Source organism: Eriocheir sinensis, chromosome 22 (assembly GCF_024679095.1).
Source record: "Eriocheir sinensis breed Jianghai 21 chromosome 22, ASM2467909v1, whole genome shotgun sequence".
NCBI lineage: Eukaryota > Metazoa > Arthropoda > Malacostraca > Decapoda > Varunidae > Eriocheir > Eriocheir sinensis.
The window spans coordinates 2,719,682-2,739,798 of NC_066530.1; the positions used below are offsets into that span (position 1 = coordinate 2,719,682).

Sequence of the window (20,117 nt, forward strand, 5' to 3'; positions counted from 1 at the left end):
CCAGCACGATTGGACTTAATTCTTACTAAAGGAATAGACTTGTTAAGTGCAACATGAGTGCCCACTGGAAAAAAGTGACCATGAAGTATTACAAATAGAAATTGACAAAGAAAGTGAAGAGATTGGATTAGAGAACCATAATGAGAAAAATAAATTAAAATGAAGCTAAGTATAATGATTTGCAAGCCTTTTTTAGCAGCAAATTTGAGCAGAAATGAAAGTGAGATGGGAAGAACAGTAGGTTAGGGAAGTCTAGAAACTGTTTAAAGTAAATCTCATTAATTCTATTGTTTGGATAGTGATTTTCTACATCACGGGGGCTTCGCAGTCCCAATTATGAGTGATATACGAGGGATAGGTATAGGTTCTTTTCTTTGTCCAATGCAACGTGATTTCAAATCAAATTCCCTTGTTGGATGCGAGGTCACTGTACTACACTATGCAGAACTTCAGTGGACTGCAACTGATGGAAAACCTCATGAAGAACTTTAACCTGCTGAAAGTGTCAACTGAGTGGAACACCAGTCTGTATGAAATAAGGAAATAAAAGTTTTTGTTTAATATAAAAAAATGCATTATTAACAGTGTACAAAAATATTTACATTTTCTCCTTAAATGTCAACCTGTCTACTTTGGCTTTTTATAAAATTAGCTAGGCAACAGTATGAATACTCTCCTGTTCAGTATTCCTAATGACAGTTTTTTTTATTTTCTTATTTCTTAGGTAAAGTAAAATTCAAACATACATGACAGAGCAAAACCCTATTATAAGAGCAATATTTGTATCCTATTTTGTTAATACAGTATGGAATCCTGCACCACACTTCACACTGCCAAGAATCTCATGAGACTAAATCACCTGTGTGGAGAGTAATAGAACGTGGCACACGAGGCAAGGATGTACATCAATAATGATCTGAGAACAAACTGATGAGATTGTGAGAACAAAGAGAATGTGCATATCATGAGATGGGAGGGATGAGTCACCTTCCATATGTTTGAATAGGGAGAAGTGGATAGTATTCTGCCACTGCTATTTCCTTGGACATATTACCTCCTAAGGCACCTCTGCATTGCAGTGGTTAGTGTCCCTGACTACAAATCTGTGGGCCTGGGTTCAAATCCTGGCCTGGGCAGTCAGCATGCAGCCCACCCAGCTGTTCATCCTTCCTTTCAGGATGGATATCTGGGGAAGCTAAACTGCAGTAACCCGGGTGTCACACTGGCCCTGTGTTGGGTTAGGGGTTCTCTCCCACCACAGGCTCAAAGGACTGACACGACAGATGAGCACTGCTGCCACACGCAGCTATAGTGTATGCTCCCAACTTGCCTTTATATTATCAAGAGGAGAGAAGACTTCAGAAATAATATAGATTCACAGACCTGATAGGAGAATGCTCTTAATCCAGATTCAAACTTAGGCCTACAGACAAGGGCTTAGCATCAGATTTAGCAATCCCAAGGGGCTCTGCTCCTTTAAAAACCCTCTCCATTAATAGGGCATTCTGAAGGAGCCTCTCACCCCTCCCTTGATTTTTTACTTAGTTGAAAAAAAAAGTATCAATATCTATTTGATGTCTGCCACCATTGGGGGCCCAGGCAACATTCTTAAATTTCCTCCAAACTATGCCACTCCCTACCAATCATTTACATTAACATTAACCACTACACCACAGAGAAGTTTACTGATGGTAAGTAATGACCTTCATATCAACAGCATAATAATAAATATGAATGCTCCCTAGCTGCCTCTAAGTCATCACCCAACTGCTTCACAATTCTCCCAACACATACCTGGATGCAGGTTTTACCCTCTTTTGCACACATTCATCTTGGCACATTTGGCTGACAGATCCTATGTTTTCAGTTACCCCTCCCTCCTAATCCCATTTACATTTATATACCAGAGAAACCTAATCCTAACTCCTCATATGTGGCACGTCTCATCAAAGAAATGAGCAGGATCCAATGCTGTATTTGTATTGCTCATTCTAATATCAAACCTTGAGATTACTATGGCATGTTCCTTAACCCGTGTGCTTCAGTATGGCCATTTCTGTTAAAACGTGTTTTGTGTCACTGGGTCGGTACGCCCAGTATTGCCTAACACATGTGACAAATTTGAGTAAATTGGAGGCCATGGTGACATGTTGGTAGGTTACTCCCCAGTCGGTTAACAGCAGGAGCGTCAGAGCTGGATGCCAGCTGTTACAAATGGATTTATTTTGTTACCAAAAATACCCAGTAACATGATTTTAGAGGGGGGGAAAAAAATACTATCGGCTGCAAGGGTATGAGAGGATGCTGCTGCACACTCCATGCTATTTTACTACCCTCATATATATTTTATATTTAGCCGTTTTTCAGCCACTCATAGCTTCAAGTTAGCCGAAGTGGATGCTTTAAAGGATATTTTTACCCAAAATCTCTTGAGCAGCCTCAATATGAGGTTTTAATGTTCTTGTATTGACAGCCTTGTTGAGGAACCTGTGGGAGAGAAGCTCTGCTGCTGTGGCTCGCCTCTCCACTTCTACTTCAAGGCATTGGTCGAGAAAATCCTGTGAACACCAAAGGAAGCATATTAAGGCAAAATAAGACTTTGAGAAGAGCTCTATTTTATGCATGAAAAACAGTGATTCTAGATAACAGGATTAGTTAAAAAAAAAATCAACTTCGTAGAAATCTAACCTCTCCATAATTGTAACCTAACCTTAATAAAATGGAAACCTAGCTGCACAAAAATAGTAACCTACCCACATTAAAATAGTAGTAGATTTTTCAAAGTTTGTTGGGATAGGAAGAAAGAAGTCGGGACTTGATTTCAGAACAATGTGGTCCTATTATATAAAATTGCTGAATAACAAAAAACAAACAGCAGGGAGTAAGAAAGGTTAACAAACCCTTCTCAATATTGATGATCTAGGGAACTGGCCGTTGTTGTTAACTGTGGTAATAAACTTTTCCTCAATGCTTACCTGAAACTCTGGAGACAAGTCCTCCTGAGATTCAATTTCTGGCTTCCCTTTGGATGCTATGAGATACAGGGCCCGAAGAGGTGTCTCGTTCAGATAAGGCGGCTCCCCCTCAATCATCTCTATGGCCATGATGCCCAACGACCAAATATCAATCTTGGGCCCATAATGCTTTCTGTGGACAACCTGGGTGCAAATTTCATGATTTAGTGCAAATATTAAAGCTTTTCAACTCCATTAATATATACAGTGATCCCTTGTTTATCACGGGGGTTAGGTTCCAGAACCCCCCGCAATAGCCGAAAATCCGCGAAGTAGCGACCTTATATTTATTTTATTATTTATAAATTTTATATATTATATTTTATATATATTATTTATATAAGCACGTATCTCTGTGAATCTCGCCTCAGCCCGTGTGAACACGATCACCCAACCACTAGTTTCTAGAGAAATTCAAAGTTGGCTACATTTCACGGGAAACTCGTCACCAACATGCCAACATGTCAGTTAATTTCTCGTGAGGTCAGTAAGTTGTGGTCACAAGAAGAAAAAGAGCATATCAGCTGTTCGGTTCAGTAGCTATCTGCAAAGAGTTCCATGAAACTATAAGCTTGGAGTAATCATGTTGAGAAAGTTTAGGACTCGAGTCTTGTCCAAGTGTAGCCACTGCCTCATCCTGTTTGGGTCCTCACTGCCAAGTTCTCGTAGCATTTAATGGTAGCAAGCTTTAACACACTCTCCCTTTGTCTCCGAGCTAACCACTCACAAACCAACAAATGCTACGGTCGCTGAGCCAGTCAGCACCCAGGATACAGAACACAGTGCTCTGGTTGGTCGCCTCCCATCCATCAGCCAACAGTGTGCCGTGTACGATCTCACATGGGCAGACTAGCTCAAGCAGAAGCGGCAATAGCTGCATTTTCCATATGTGTGAGTCTTTGTCTACTCATCTGCTGTACGCTAAGTATTTTATTTCGATTTAATATTCTTTTAATATGTTCTAATTAATATTTTATATTTCTTTATATTGTTTTAAATTTTTTAGGCTAGAAAATGCTTCTTTTACTGTAAAATAATTAAAATAATAAACATATTAAAATAGAATAACTGGAGTACATCATCATCAAAAGCAATACAAAAATAGATACATACCTCTGGTGCCATCCAGTAAGGGGTTCCCACCATAGTCTGGCGCTTCTCACCTCCACTTATGACAGCAGAGAAACCAAAGTCAGTCAGTTTAACAGATCCATCCTTACCCAAGAGAACATTGTCTGATTTGATATCCCTGTGAATTATAGCCTGAAAATATAGTAAAGCACCATTAGCACCCACAGCCCTTCATTGAATGTTTATGGACAAAAATCTGGCATTATATTCACACCACATGCACACTGGCATAACACTTTTTAGCAATGCTGGTGGGCTTGCTAATGAGATTGCCCACATCCTTTCAAACACTAAGTATCATTCAGAACTGCAGGGTTTTAGGGAGTGCATAGTTTTTGCAAATGATCATAAGCTTGTTGCAACACTCATGTTTCATGTCAAGTCAAGACTCTTGAGATGTAACCATTCTGTGTTTCAACTCATGAGACTTGGTAAGTGCCATGAGTATGCAGTGAGTCTCATATCTGTTCATTGTGTTCAGAACACTTGAGGACCCCTAGATTGTGAGCTCCCTTCAAACATGAAACTTTTCAAGCTGCAATGGAGCATTATTTTATTTGTGAAACACTTATAGGACAAATGAAGTTTAAGGGAATAAACATTGTCCAGAAGGGGCAAAGCACAACTTTCCTAACTGGAAAAGGTACAGTAAAGGTGGGTGCATACGCTACAGCTGCGCATGGCTGCGGTACTCATCTCCGATCCGTTGGCCCCTGAGCCTGTGGTGGATAACAACCAATTACCCCGAGACATGGGCCAGTGTGAAATCCAGGCTTGCCACAGTTTACCCTGTCCACGTGTCCCTGAACTCATCGACCATTCCGAAAGGGAGGATGAACAGCCGGGTGAGCTGCACGCTGACTGCCAGAGCTGGGATTTGAACCCGGGCCCGTGGAATGGTAGCCAGGCACGCTGACCACTAGACCATGGAGGTCCATACAAATATGCATATGTACCTTACATGAATTCGTCAAGGTAAGAAGACAGCAGTAAATTACAAAACAGTGCACTCACATTTTCATGGAGGTAAGATATGCCTTGTAGAGTCTGATCACAAACAGCAGCAATCAATGGTTCCTTCATCACAGTCTGGGTAACAACATCAGTCAAAGGTCCTCCATCCAGCAGCTCCATGATGACCTAGAAAAGAAAGCTCAATAAGTTATTTTTATTTTCATACCAAGGAACTAAAATAGAAGTGGGGTGTAACAGTTGATGTGGATGGATGGATGAATGGATGGGTGAATGGATGGATGGATGGGTGAATGAATGGATGGATGGGTGGGTGGATGAATGGATGGATGACTGGATGGATGGATGGCTGAGTGGGTGGATGAATGGATGGATTACTGAATGAATGTGGTTGGATGGGTGGGTGAATGAATGGATGGGTGGGTGGGGGGTCAGTGGGTGGATGGATGAAAGGAATGAATGAATGGAAGGAGGGATGAATGGTTGGGTGGATGTATTGACCTATTTATATTTACCTATTTGTAGTATACAGGGCCTGAGCTCCCAGTCTATGTATGGATGGATGGGCGAATGGAGGGAAGGTGGGAGGAAGGAGTGAAAGGATGAATGTGTGTGTGTCAATGGATGGATGAATGTATGTATGGACAGACAGGCAGAGGCTGGCAGAGAAAAGACAAAGACATTACAGATGGATACATACTGCAGCAACTATTTCAGCTGTGCGACGGTAGCAGTAAGGTAAAGTAACATATGCTATAGCTGTGTGGCCTGAATGCTCATCTTCATCACACTAGCCCTGAGTCTGAGGTGGGTAATAGCCCATTACCATAGCTGGGCGTTATCGTAATACTTTATCGCTGATAACAAAATCGGGTTACCGGCCATCCGCTACTTATTTAAATATATATCAGTATCTTCGTTACTTTTGTAACCAAACCAGCAATAATCGCTACTTTTTTCCGCCTCTCAGAAAAAATAACGTTGTCTCCTCCCTACTGCGCATGCGTGGCCTGGGCACCCAGTGTTGTTTGAAAAAACTTCGGGGTATGAAATTTCTTCGGTGAAGAGATTTCATACTTAGATCATCAGCATTAAAACACTAGATTATTTTTATGTAAGACTCAAAAATCAATATATCAAAGAAAAATCATTTAACTTTGCCCAAAAAATGATTATTCACTGCCTCAAATTTGATAATCCATATTCGTTTGTGATCATGCCATGGTATTGAAGGCTTTCGGTGTTGTGTTATTTGGTATTCCATCGTAAAAAGCTGGCGCTTTTGTTTACAAACACTGGTCTCTCGTGAACTGCGCATGTTCAGACCAGTAAGCATAGCCCTGTACAGTCTCACAAAGCTTTTTAACACATTAAGATTTGCTGGAAGGCTGAATCAGACAAACAGTACCACAATCTTCGCTGTTTCTAGAACGACACTCTATACATATAAATACAACTCGTACAGAGTGTCGTTCTAGAAACAGCGGGGATGGTGGTAGTGGTACCGTAGTCTGATTCAGCCTTCCAGCAACTCTTAATTATGGTTAAAAAGCTTTGTGAGACTGTACAGGTCTACGCTTGCTGGTCTGAGCATGCACAGTTCACGAGAGACCAGTGTTTGTAAAGAAAAGCATCAGCTTTTGACGGCGGGGACGCCAAATAACACAACACCGGTTCAGGCGTTTCTAGTATTACTGTCCATAGGTACATGTCAACGTGTGGTTTTCAGGTTTTGTAAGTTTTCTAAAATATTTGAAATATTTGAAATATCAATATTGTATCGTTTTCGCCTATCGGACTTATCGCTAGCTAGTATCGGAATTGTGGATTTATATCGGATATCGGTTATCGCCTATATTTGTGTCTCCAGTTAACAAAAATCGGTTATCATCGATAAGGTTTTCCATTATTGGTTATCGGGAACAAGGTTTTCTGTTATCATGCCCAGCTATGCCCATTACCCAAGACAGAGGACCAGTGTGATATCCAGGATATGACAGTTTACCTTCCTCAGGTTTCCCCAGGTACCCATATGCTGATTAGGTCAAAAGAGATGATGAGCAGCTAAGTGAGCAGCACACTGACTGTTTAGGCCAGGATCTAAATTCAGGCTGACAAATTTGTAGCTAGGCATGCTAACCATTGCACCACAGGAGAAGCAGTAATTGGTGGAAATTCTGGTGGACCAGCAGCAGGGATGGAGTATTTGAATACATCTGAATACAGTAGTTAGATTTATTTATATTTGTACTTGAATTACCATATTTTTTTTCACGTTTCCACCTATAGTGTCACTAAGCTTTCTTGATGGGACCTGAAGGTTGGCCCAAGCCTGGTCTTGCTTGGCTTATGCTGCCCCCTGGAGCTCATCAATGACACTCTTTTTTAGAGAGAGAATCTAGAGTCTGGGTAGCATGTGGGTCACTTGGCAGTGACTGAAAAATCCCAGCTTGTGGCACGGGGCAGGGTACGAACCCGCGTTGTCATGGATGTGGCGCCGTCACGCTAACCACTCAGCCACCGCCTCTCCATGTGGTTATAAATATGGTCAGTGTTACCTCTGCTGCACCTTTTTTACCAACTATGAATGTTTTGTTCAACTATGATTGTTGTTTTGGTAAAGGGTCACCAATAAGAGCTGCCGAGGGAGTATTGTAAGGGAGCTGTTGTGTGGGATGCAATTTTTGTTGTGCCCAGCTGATCAAATGTCTGGTGTGGCTCCCCCCCATCCCTGCGGGAAGTTGTGCAGCTAACAAGAGAACCAAACACTCCACTACAGCAGTCTGTGATCATTAAACCCAGTAAACTCCTCAGAGTTGACAAGGCTGAGCAGGGCAATGTGACACACCTGCATTCAATACACCTCTTAGGCATACAACTTCTCATGGATGGGTGGGAGGTAAGCCAAGCAGGATAACAGATTAGCTGAGTAATAAAAATATGGCATCCTATATAACAGCTTCCTCACAATACTTCCTCAGCAGCTCTCATATGCGACCTTTTGCCGGAAACAGCAATTATAGTTGAGCAAAACATTCGTAGAAGGTAAGAAGATGCAGAAGAGGTGACACTGACCACACTCATAACTAACTCATCTGCCTTGCTTATAAGCTGCCTCCCCATCTACACAACTCCCCAAACAACCACTCAATGAGGTGTTGGCCTAACACCACCATCTTGGTACAACTTATTAGCTCATTTACATAACGTTGCACAGCAGTGTGGCTAATGGCACCCTTCCCACACAATGAATCTTTGGCCGTCGTGATGCACCACTCATTCCTTCCAGCCAATGGGAATATTTTCACTAGTTCTGCCACTTTGTTCACACGTTATGAAACTCAGGATTGTTTCTATCTTACTGCTTGACTTGAAATCGCTATTTAAAAAAACGCTAGTCGCAGGGCCCCACTGTATCTAAGAAATATAATAAATTAATTAAACTAATAAAAGAAAGAAAAAAAAAAAAAGGAGAATAGATGAACAAGTAAATAAATAATAATAAAATCCTACTACCAATAATGATAACAAATAATATAAATTACATGCATACTTTCTCTTACCCACAGATGATTGTCCTGCAAAAACAGATCTAAAAAGTTGACAAGGTTCTTATGACGCAGTTTCCTCATGACATGAACTTCTGTGAGGATTGCTTCTTTCTTGTGCTGTTTGTCAAGGTCAATATCCTTCACAGCTACTTTCTGACCTGTAGCCCTCTCTTGTGCTATGAATACCCTACCAGAGGCTCTGAAAAATATATACAAAAATAAACATATAAATAAGTATATAATAATAATAGTAATAGTAATAAAAGGAAAAAAAATAATAATATTAATAATAAAACTAATTACCGTACCTGTTGTCATGGCAGTAGTCTCCAGTTTTTCATACACTTCCTTTTTCCAATATTCAAAGCACCTCCCACCCATCTCAAATTATTTGTCAATCCTGCCAACCACCCTTCCTGGCGATCTCCACACCACCCTCTGCCCTTCTATCTAACTCATAAATCCTAATCACAAAATTAATTCTCCATTTTCATTGAATGTCCAAACTATATCAACGAACTTAGCTTAACACATTCCACCACTGGAAAGTAAGGCAAATGCATGGGAGAGTGGGAGAAGAGGAGGAAAGAACTGTTGATCTGTCAGGAGAGGAGAGGCGACCTATCATGCAGAAAAGGGCTACCAAGTTACAAAGGGTTTACAGTAAGGTGGTTGATATTTCTATCTAAAACTGTACATCTTGTTGGAGGAGATAATGAGTGACTGTGCTTTTGAACTGATCTACCAAGTTAGACTACAACATCCAATTGCTGAGAGTGCTTGGGGTTGAGAAGTTTCTTAATTTATACCAAGAACAAAATAAGCCAAGGGACCTACCCAGAACCCAGCTCCTCACTTCGCTCATATATTAATTCAGGGTCGCCAGGGGAGCAAAGTTTCTGAAATTCTGTCATCACTTCTGTGTCATTCACTTTTGTGGATTTTCCTTGTTCCTGTTAGGATTAATGTGATGTGGTTATTGGCATGCAAAGCAGATATTATGTTTTTTTAATTATAATCTGTAATAAAAGTCTAGACTGCTGAGGAAAGACATTTACAAGCATCTAGAATGATATGCAGATAAAATTCTAGCTAGTTAAAAAGTTATATGCATAAATAAATAACTACAGTAAAATTTCTTTAAACTGAATAGCAGTGGAGCTGAGCCTGTTTGAATCAGCATTTTTTTTCAAACAATGGGAAAACACCAATTCATTGTAAATGTACGTACACACACTAACCGAGTAATATCAAACATTAATATTGGTAGCTTTTTTATGTATCTTAAGAGCATGTAACTGCTTTTTAGATGTTTACACTGTTTTGCTGTGAGTAGGCAATAACCAAACACAGTGAAGTATGCTAGAACAAACATAACTGGTTCCAGAACCTCACTTGTAATGGCATTCGTCCATTCTAGGATGCATTGAAAACGTGTTTAGGCACGGGTTTTAGGCCCATAGCCAAGAATAAAGTTGTCCCCTAACAATGATTTAAAAATAAAAAAATATATAAAATTATAAATATAACTGTAAACATTATAAAATCTATCAGTTGTATATGGTACCTGTTAATTAAAATAAGCTGAGGCTATTTACCAAGCAGTGTTCAGTGAAAAAGGCTGATGTCATGCACTTATTTACAGAGCAGCTCCGTTAAATCGGTTAAATTAATAACCTATCGCAAATTAATTAGTTACTAAATTCATTAACCAGCAGAATCTGATCTTAGCACAACCTCAGCACTGTCATCTGAAGATAATTATGGCAAGACCAATATCATGATGACACACTAAAATTAAAAGAAAAGAAGGTGAGGGCAGTGCTTGGTGAACAAGGCTGATGTTGTGAAGGTATATGTTGGATCAGATCTGCTGATAGTCACTGTCATGTAGTTACTGAGCAGTTTGGCAAAATCAGTAAACTTAGTAAACCCCTAAATTAGTTAACAACTATTTATAACTAACAAATCCCCAAATAAACCTAACATATAATCTATCCTTATAAAATAATGACAGCAAGATCAAACTCAAAGGTGCACACTGCTCAGTGAACAGCCACTGCACACTAAAGAATACTGTATCATACCTTAGCTTGGCAGATGGTTCAGCTTCAGCGTGCATGAAAGGAGTGAGAATAGGATGGCATTATGAAGGTGTGAGAGAGGAGGAGTCATCCCTTTTAGGCATCAACACTTACTTATATCTGCTTAACATTTGCCTCTTTCTTATTTGGAAATTATTTCTTTCTTAAATTTTAAGATATATTCAAATTAGTTTGCCAGCTAACAGCTAAACTGTTGTGCAATAATTTCAAAATGATATATATTTTCATTACTAGAGGTGAAAATAAGTAGACTTGTAGTAACTGCACCAGTGAACCTTACAAAGAAAATGCTGTATTGCTGGGAAGGATGACTGCAATGGTGTTCAAACAAAATAACAAGCACAGATTGAGACCCATGCATTTTAAGATTTTATACTTTTCAATATTCTTTAATTGCAGCCATTCATCATGGAGGTTATGGGCAGCTCAAGGGTACTGAGAGAAGTTTACATCCAACATTGCTGTCTTCATCCACCAACATAAACTGTGTTCCAATACATTTATTATTGTTGGAAATGAAAAATAAATTAACTGACTGATTTCAATACCACCATGGCTTTTCTTCACTTAACTAGAAAACCTGAAATACTAGAGTTTTTTCCAGCATTCAATAACATTCTTGATGGCATTGTGAATGTGAGTGAAGCCAAGGAACATGTACATGAAGGGTGGTGCAACTGACAGATTGGACTTCTGAACATTTTCTCTTTAAATTGAGTCCAGAAATCTGACAGGCTCTGGATATCCCAGGAGCCCAAATGAAGAGCCCTCCAAATTCTCCCTAGGGCTTGGTTCAGTGGGTGGGTGGGTGGCTGTGGCAGCCCTGACTACTCCAAAAATGGAACCTCCCTAAAGCTAGAGAAAAGCTCATAACTAATTCAAACTTTTGGCTTTCTCATTTGTTCATGGAAAATGGGAACAGACAAATAACTATAAAAAAAAATCACTAATAAGAAAATGATATTGATAATGATAATCATGAAGATGATTTGGAAGAGGAGAAGGAGGATAATGGTTACCTCAGCATTGCTTGATACACCCTCAGCATCAGATTTTTGAGCTTGGTTATTTCGCCTTAAGACATTGACTGGCGAAGCAACTTGAGCATCCTTTTCTTTTACTATTGGTTTTCCAGGAGACTGCAAAGGATATATGTTTATTAGTATTGAATTACTATTGTTGATTATAAATTGGTGAGGTATGCAGCACCCTACATACTTCAAAGATTTCTTCACAAATTCATCACCTACATAACCATAGCAGTTTTAACTCTATAAATGAAAGGAAAGTAAGCAAAAAATTACTTACTTCATCCGCAGTTTTCTTTATACTGATTTTCGCATCATCTGTATCTGCCAAATATGATGTTAACAAAATTAACATTAAGAGGAATTATCAATTATCATTCATACTCATCTCTCACCAAATACACACTATTGTCACAAAAGCTACAACTAATAAAATCTTACTCCTAAAAACTACTAACTAAGATCAAAATAAATTAAGGCTGTAAGCAGCATTTTCAGGTATGAATGCCATTTCTGAAAATTGGAGGATTAAGAATGCATCTTCATGATCCCTGAATGACCATGCAATACTGCCCAGCCATACAGTCATATTCCCTTCACTTTTCTTGACATGCTATTCCACTCTTGAGATCACAGATGTAAAACTGTCTTATATGTGGATAGGTCACTTACAGGATACTCAATAAAAACTGGATCAATTTAAGACAAGGCAGGAGGACATGAGAGCAAGAGGACTGGAGGACACAAGGACAGCTTCCTGACAAAAACATAAACTTTACTTTACTAGAAAAATCAAAGGATATTTAAGTTCTAGGAGTCATGACAAGGAACATAACTGAGAAGCTGAAAAAGTCTAACAATAGGGACACATAAAGAACATGCTACCTACTGCTTACTGTGCGCGACTCAATCACAGGATCTGAAGGCTTTAAGGTTTCTTCCTCTTTTGGCTGAAACATCGACGAGTTCAAAAACATCATGGCTGAGAGTGCAGCCTCAGGATTCTTTTTCACTTCATATTCACTGCAACAGAATATATATAGATTACTTTTAAGCAATTGTATGGATATGTTTAGCTATTTTCTTTCTTTCTCTTTTTTTGCTTTTTAGCTTTAATCATGCACTCTTTTCAAATGTACATTTGACCCTTAATTTCCCAGACGAATATGGGGAAGCACCTGTCCGGGAACCATAAATGTACGGGAATTGGAAATCACTACAGTCCGAGGGCTGTGGCCCATTCCCGGACATTAATCACACTCGTTCTGGCACTCACCAATATTCAGGAACAGCCTTGGATTTTTATCACACTCTGTTCAGCACATTTAAGCAGCACATTTACCCCATATAGCATTGACCCTCTAAAAAAAAGTTTTCGGTGGTAATGGCCATTTTTTATTATTTTTTCTTAAATAAAGTTAGTTCTTAATTTAGAAGTGAGGAAAAAAACAATCATTTGATTAATTTCTGCTTCAACCTTTTTTTATTCTCCATCCTTCCCATGGCAGATGGCTGGTGGTGTCCAGCTGTCAACACAATTGTCTGATGTTCATAACCATTATTACATCATCTAATGATGTAAATGATCAAGACTCACCAGACTGCCCTACACCCTCCTAATCCCCCTAGACAGTTACCTCAGCCCCCGCTCACCGATGGTGTCACATACAACTCCAGCTTTTCAAGGTGAGTCCACTAAAAAATGTGTAAATGAAGCAGAAGTCCTACTAGTCCCAAACCAATAAATCTCATTGAAAAAACACTTCCATTAAATTTTCTGTGACTTAGAGGACGTTATAATAAATGTTTCTTTTTCTCGTTTTTTTTTTTCTTTTTTTTTGTTTTTTTTTTTTTTTTTTTTTTTTGTGTTTTTTTTTTTTTTTTTTTGAAAAAAATATATTAATATAAAACCAGACAATATATCAAAAAAAAAAAACGATGATTGAAAAGAAGTATTCCCTCTTTCCTTTTTTAGTTTGTTTCATTGAAATGAAATCAAAAACTGGCTCCAAGGTTAACGTTAGAAGGGAATAATTTTTTTTGAATATGGATATATAAAGTTTTATGATGGTTAAGCTTGAATCACTTTAATGTGAATTTCTTTGGTTACTTTGTCACATTAAATAGTCTACTACTAAGTAGGGATGAGCAAGAGTAGAAAGTCATGTATTACTCAACTCACTCAGCAGGAATTATACAGTTCAAGGTTGGAAGCAACAGAACACTTAGCTTTTGACCTTGCTATTATTTCTGAATGAGGTAGACAGGACTTTGGATCCTTCACTGCCTCAAAAACTCAATTTCTCCACCTGACAACTCATCACAACCTCCCAGATATCTATCCCCTAGCCTTTGATAAAACATTACACCAAACATTCTTGGCCTTTCCTCAACTCAGAATTTCAACTGAAAATTTTATATCACGTCACTTGATGAATCAATTATCTATGGGTTTGGTGTTCTGCATTGTCTCCACCAGTTCTTTTTCTATCTCCTAGTGATATCCTTATGCAAGGGGCATCTCCACCCCAGTACAGTCAAAGAATTTCCGTTTCATCAACTTTCCTTCTCTTACTAACAATCTTCATAAATTCAATGTTGCCTTTCCATTTTTTTTCAATATTCTCATGCTAACTCTTCTTCTGAACTTACTAACTGCATGCTTCCACCATCCTGCACCTCCACTACACAAAACTTTCTACTTTATCTCAATCCTACTCTGTTCAAATTCATTATGCAGTACCTTCATTCTTTCATCTCTTTCATTAGTGAACTCTGGGGCAGCCATCCTTTGTATGTATTTCCTCATCCCTACACCTATTGCCTACATTTTTGTGTTTAATTATTAGTGCCATTTTTTGAGTCTCCAAACTTTCTGCATACACTTCCTGTGCATATGGTAGTATGGGAGAGGGTCCTTGTGGTGATGAAGGATGATAAGTGCATGGAACTTTAAATAAGGCCAAAAAGGCTAAAGGTAAATGTGGGCCGGAGCACTGGGGAGGGTTCTCATGATATACAAGACAGTGGCTGTGGTAATCAACCTCTATTCTTGAAGAAAAATGGAAATACTTTTCCTCAAAAGTCTAACCATGTAGCTAAGATCCCAAAAATGCCATGTTGCAAAACTTAGTACACTGCTGTACACCTATAATCTAAAGTACTTTCATATTCACTTAGTCACAAAATCTTCACATAATTATGATGATTGATTTTTTAAAGCTATGATTCAGGATGTACTTTCATATTTGCACAGATGGTCATAATATTTTCATTACATTTAAGAACATGAAAGTCTACATACCCAATCATCGTTTCCATCTGTTTTCTCCACACTGGAGGGACACCTTCGAAGCAGTTAGTCTCCCTGTTGATGACGACGTGTATGTGATGGGTGACCCCCGTAGGAGACGAGATGGCAAGCGCTCTCTCGGGAATCTCTGGTTCCATCTTGCTGGGCCATATTTTCTTGAACAACTTCATTTTGCCTAGGGTCAGCCAATTACAATTAATGTCATTATTATTATTATTATTATTATTATTATTATTATTATTATTATTATTATTATTATTATCATTATCATAATTATTATTTCAGTAAGCCCTCCAGTTTAGCAAACTTAATATAGCAGCTGACAAATATAATAATATCAATAATAATATTCTCACCTTAGATTGCCAAATAAGTTCAACTACAATCTTGGAAAATAATGAAAGGTACAAGAACAACAAGCACAGAAACACTATTACAGTCCTTCTATTACTACCTGGTACTACTACTCCTACTACTACTACTACTACTACTAATAATAATGTAAGGACATTTTCGACAAGTTTGGTGAAGGAGGAGGAAGGAAACCTGGGTGTGTCTGAGATGAGTTAATTCCTCACTAGTTTCACTTTCACTTCTTCAGGGGAAGTGAGATGGCTCAGGTGTTATCCTGCTATATATTGGACTGGTCACATGAGACACCCTGTCATTGCTCAGAGGCAAGGTTGGAGGTCAGGTCACACCCCTTTGCCTATCTCCCGACAGCCAGCACGGAAGTTGGAAAGTTTCGTTTAGTCGGCGCAACATCTGTGGTCATATGCCAGAGAGAGACAGGAGGGGGAAGGAATTATAGAAGGGAACAGATCCCAGGAGACGGGACACAACCCCCGATTAATACCTGGTACCCATTCACTGCTAGGTGGACAGGGGTGTAGGGTATCGGAAAAGCCGCCCAAATTTTTCGACTCCGGGCTCTCTCGGTTGTGAGCCGAGTGTGCTAACCACTGCACCACAAAGCCCCCCAGCCAGCACGGAGGTGTCGCTTTTCCTTTCTTCCTAGGTCATGCTTTTCTTGTGTCTCTTTCATGTGCTGAGGTCATAACAGACCAAGAAAACAACAAAAGTGAGTGAAATACGGACTTCCCCGTGAGCTATTTCTCGACAACGATTGACCTCGAACAACACCAAAGTACTATTTCATGCCAGCAGCACAAAACTAGCTATATTTTACATACTCTAATGTGACTATTACATGCCATATCATAATTTAGAATTCATTAATGTGTTCAGAAAGTCAATGCTTCATACAATATGGATAAACAAAAGAAAAGCGAAAAGCAGATGTTTTTAACGTTGCTTCAAGAAACCTAACAATTAAAAATGTGAACCTAATGCACGTAGGTGTGGACAGTCTAAACTACACTTAACAATCACCTAAATTAGCCTAGACAAAGCTTTGAGGTGTGCAGTGAAGTATCAATAGGTGCACACAAGTCTCATTTTTCATACTGGTAAGTGAACCCCAGTTAAGCCCTTGACTGATGATTTCCTACAAGAAGACATCACCAAGCTACAGGAATGGAACAAAAAGTGGCTGCTAAAATTCAATGAAGAAAAATGTAAAGCCATGCACCTTGGGAGGGGATATCCAGCTAGCAATACCACATGGGAAACACTCCACTATCCATCAAAGAGGCAGAGAAAGACCTGGGAGTATATGTTACCAGGCTACCAGTGAAAGCCAAATCCTGCCAGTCGCAGTGGATGGGTTAAGACACAACAACCATCAAGCAGAATAGCCATAATTGACTCACCAACAAGCTCTGCGGGTTTCCTAATACTAATCTAACTCTAAAGGTCCTGTTGCCTGCCTCCTTTGTTATCCATTGTATGTGATTGTCATATCTATTTCTTGAAAAGTTCACTGAAGGAGCATTCACAATATGATCTGGTAACTTTCTCCAGTCATTAGTAACTTGAGTAAAAGTTCTTTGTCTGCATCTTGCCTTGAAAATCTGCTTTCAGGTAGAAGCTTTGTGGTAGAAAGTCAAAAGATATTTTTTATGTTTTCCAATGTTTGAATAATTTTTGTATACCTCGATCATCTCTCTTCTCCTTCTAATGTCCTCCAGAAGTTTTTTGCATTTGTGTTTCTTATCCCGTCCACTGCAACTGGCACGGATTTGGCTTTCACTGGTAGCCTGGTAACATATACTCCCAGGTCTTTCTCTGCCTCTGTGGTGGATAGTGGATGTGTTTCCCATGTGGTTTTGGTATGCTGGATATCCCCTCCCAAGGTGCAGGACTTTAAATTTTTCTTCACTGAATTGTTGCAACCACTTTTTGTTCCATTCCTGAAGCTCTATTACGTTTTGTTCCATTCCGTTAAGCTTGGTGATGTCTTCTTGTAGAAAATTTGCAGTCAGGGGGTTAATCCTCGCAATCTCTTCCCTTCGCTCCGTTTCTCCTTCTCTCCACTTATTGCTCTGGTTCTTTTCCTGTACTGCACCTTCTCTTATCTCTTAACCCTCACTATCTCTTCCCTTCGCTCCATTTCTCCTTCTCCTCACATACTGGTCTGTTCTCTTTCCTGTTCCGCACCTTCTCTTATCCCTTAACCTTCACTAACTCTTCGCTTCTGTGTTTAAGTCTCTCCTCGCTTGCTATTCTGGTTCTTTTCCTGTTCTGCACCTTCTCTTATCTCTTAACCCTCACTATCTCTTCCCTTCGCTACGTTTCTCCTTCTCCTCACATACTGGTCTGTTCTCTTTCCTGTTCCGCACCTTCTCTTATTCCTTAACCTTCACTAACTCTTCGCTTCTGTGTTTAAGTCTCTCCTCGCTTGCTATTCTGGTTCTTTTCCTGTTCTGCACCTTCTCTTATCTCTTAACCCTCACTATCTCTTCCCTTCGCTCCGTTTCTCCTTCTCTTCACTACTGCTCTGTTCTCCTTCCTGTTCCGCACCTTCTCTTATCCCTTAACCTTCACTAACTCTTCACCTCTGTGTTTAAGTCTCTCCTCGCTTGCTATTCTGGTTCTTTTCCTGTTCCGCACCTTCTCTTATCCCTTAACCTTCACTAACTCTTCGCCTCTGTGTTTAAGTCTCTCCTCGCTTGCTATTCTGTTTCCTGTTCTTTTTTGCACATTGTTTTTCTTATCTCTGAACCTTACTATCTCAATCAGTCAGTCAGTCAAGCATTCAGTTAGTCATTCAGGCAGTTAGTTAGTCAGTCAGTTAAGCAGCCAATCAGTCAATCAATTTGTCAAGTAGTCAGTCAGTCAGTCAATTAGCCAGTCAGCCAGTCAAGCAGTCAGTCAGTCAGTCAAGCAGTTAGTCAGCCAGTTACCCAGTCAGTCAATGAAGCAGTCAGTCAGTCAGTCAGTCAGTCAAACTCTCCACAGTCCCTTTTCAGTTTTGTTTTCTCTCCATTAGTCTACCTAGTCTTTTTTTTTTTACTACCAGGCTTAAATAGGACCTTCCCCGTTTATACTCAACCTCACCTCACCCGTGGAAGTGCAGCGTTGATAAGACAGTTTCTGGGGTGTAGAGAGGAAAATATATATGCGTGTTCCTGTCGATGAGTCACGGCTCCGGGAATGACAGCTCAGCGGGGGACAGTTCTCTACCCTCAACACTTGTGGCGCACTTAGAGACCGCGGGGATAAAATAAGGAAATTGTTGATTATTATTTATGGCCTAACCAGCCCTTAAAACACTAAAGAAGAAGAGGATATAGCTTGATTGATATTGATGGTTGATAGCTTAATGTTGCGTGGATTAGTAAATGCAAGTAGGGGAAAGAAAATAGAGAAGTATACTCATTAATTGACTAAGTATGCATAGGGAAGCATCTTTAAGTGTGAAGAAGTACACCAAGGAGGACCTAAGAAGCGATACAAAGATATGAAGAAGAGAAAAGAAGGAGGAGGATCGAGGAGGAAAAAAAGACCCCGGCAGTAAATTAAAAAAACGCAATAAAAAGAACATATAAGTGTAATAGTAGAAATAAGGGGAGGCACTTAATCACTGCATCCACATTTAATATATTTCACCCTCCCCTGATCGACTTTTTATAATTGCTTCTTTATTTTCTTTTCCTTCGTTTTCTTCACTTTAGCTTCCTTTGGTCTTGTCTTATGCATTTCCCTTTTCTGTCTGTTTGTTTGTTTTCTTCTATTATACACTTGTTCTTTTTATTTCTCTTTTAATTACTGCTGCCGAGTTTGATGGAGCAGTAACATGGCCGCCACGCTGGTTTGCTGGCGTCACTAAGGGATGTGTGACGCTCTCTAGTCTAGCCAGGTAAAATATAGGATCGGTAGGTTAATTAGCTTTGAGTGCACCAAGGTATGCAGCGGTGGAAGCATTGAGGGGTGATATGGGGTGGATTATCTTTAGGGAGAGATTTAGGAAGGCTACCCTTAGATACAAAGTCAGATTGGAACGAATGGATGACGCGAGACTGGCACGGAAGGTTTACTTGTGGAGTGTGCATGAGAGCAAATGGATTAAGAACTGCATGAGAATGGTTGGTGACAGTCTCTCAGGTGGTATGCCAGTCAGGTGGGTGAGCAGAGAGGAAGGGAGGCGTTTCTTTGAATGGAAGGTGACTGACAGGAATATATAGTGAGGGTCTAGAATGGAGTGTGCATGAGAAAGTGGAAGAAAGAGATAGACAGTGCAGTGAAAGGTGACGGTTTGAGGAGGTGGAAGCATGCGATGGAGCGACAGAGTACTTTAAGTGGTACAGGGAAAAGGAAGCCCCAGTGTGTCAGCTGGTATGATGGAAGTCCGATCTTCTCTTCCAAGCTCGAGCGCAGTGTATGAATGTGAATGCAAGAAATTACAGGTGGTCTGAGTCCCGCAGCAAAGTGTGTCAGATGTGTACGTGACAGGGGTGTGGATGAAACTGTCGTGCATGTGATGGTGTGTGGGAGGTACCGGAGAGAAAGGACGGAGATGATGAGGGTGGCACTGAGTGAGATGGGCTGGGATGTGAATGGGAGGATTGCAAGGACAGATCGAGAGGGAATGGATGCTGCTG

General features: G+C 39.8%; 1 protein-coding gene across 7 annotated transcripts; it reads right to left on the reverse strand.

The window, feature by feature from the left end:
* Positions 1-2,284: 2,284 nt before the first annotated feature.
* On the reverse strand, positions 2,285-18,737 carry LOC127001935 (serine/threonine-protein kinase PAK 2-like). 7 transcript variants are annotated; one of them, XM_050867186.1, is made up of 11 exons: positions 18,574-18,737; positions 15,106-15,289; positions 12,691-12,824; positions 12,082-12,125; positions 11,793-11,912; positions 9,506-9,621; positions 8,681-8,867; positions 5,160-5,285; positions 4,128-4,277; positions 2,976-3,158; positions 2,285-2,558 (listed from the first exon to the last, which is right to left on the reverse strand). In XM_050867186.1, the coding sequence occupies exons 2-11, from the start codon at positions 15,282-15,284 to the stop codon at positions 2,403-2,405; spliced, it is 1,395 nt and encodes a 464-aa protein (XP_050723143.1). In that variant the 5' UTR covers positions 15,285-15,289; positions 18,574-18,737; the 3' UTR covers positions 2,285-2,402. The 7 variants fall into 7 exon arrangements, with proteins under 7 accessions (XP_050723143.1, XP_050723144.1, XP_050723148.1 ...); XM_050867187.1 differs by having other exon boundaries at positions 18,579-18,735; XM_050867191.1 differs by lacking the exons at positions 15,106-15,289; positions 18,574-18,737 and adding an exon at positions 10,756-10,777 and having other exon boundaries at positions 12,698-12,822.
* Between the last annotated feature and the right edge of the window lie 1,380 nt (positions 18,738-20,117).

Excerpts from the sequence above, each read along its gene's own strand:
- LOC127001935 (XM_050867186.1), bottom strand. The coding sequence starts at position 15,284 with ATGAAGTTGTTCAAGAAAATATGGCCCAGCAAGATGGAACCAGAGATT. Across the intron at positions 12,126-12,690 it reads TGAGTCGCGCACAGTAAGCA|ATACAGATGATGCGAAAATC; the intron begins GTAGGTAGCATG and ends CATATTTGGCAG. Across the intron at positions 5,286-8,680 it reads TGCAGGACAATCATCTGTGG|GTCATCATGGAGCTGCTGGA; the intron begins GTAAGAGAAAGT and ends TTTCTTTTCTAG.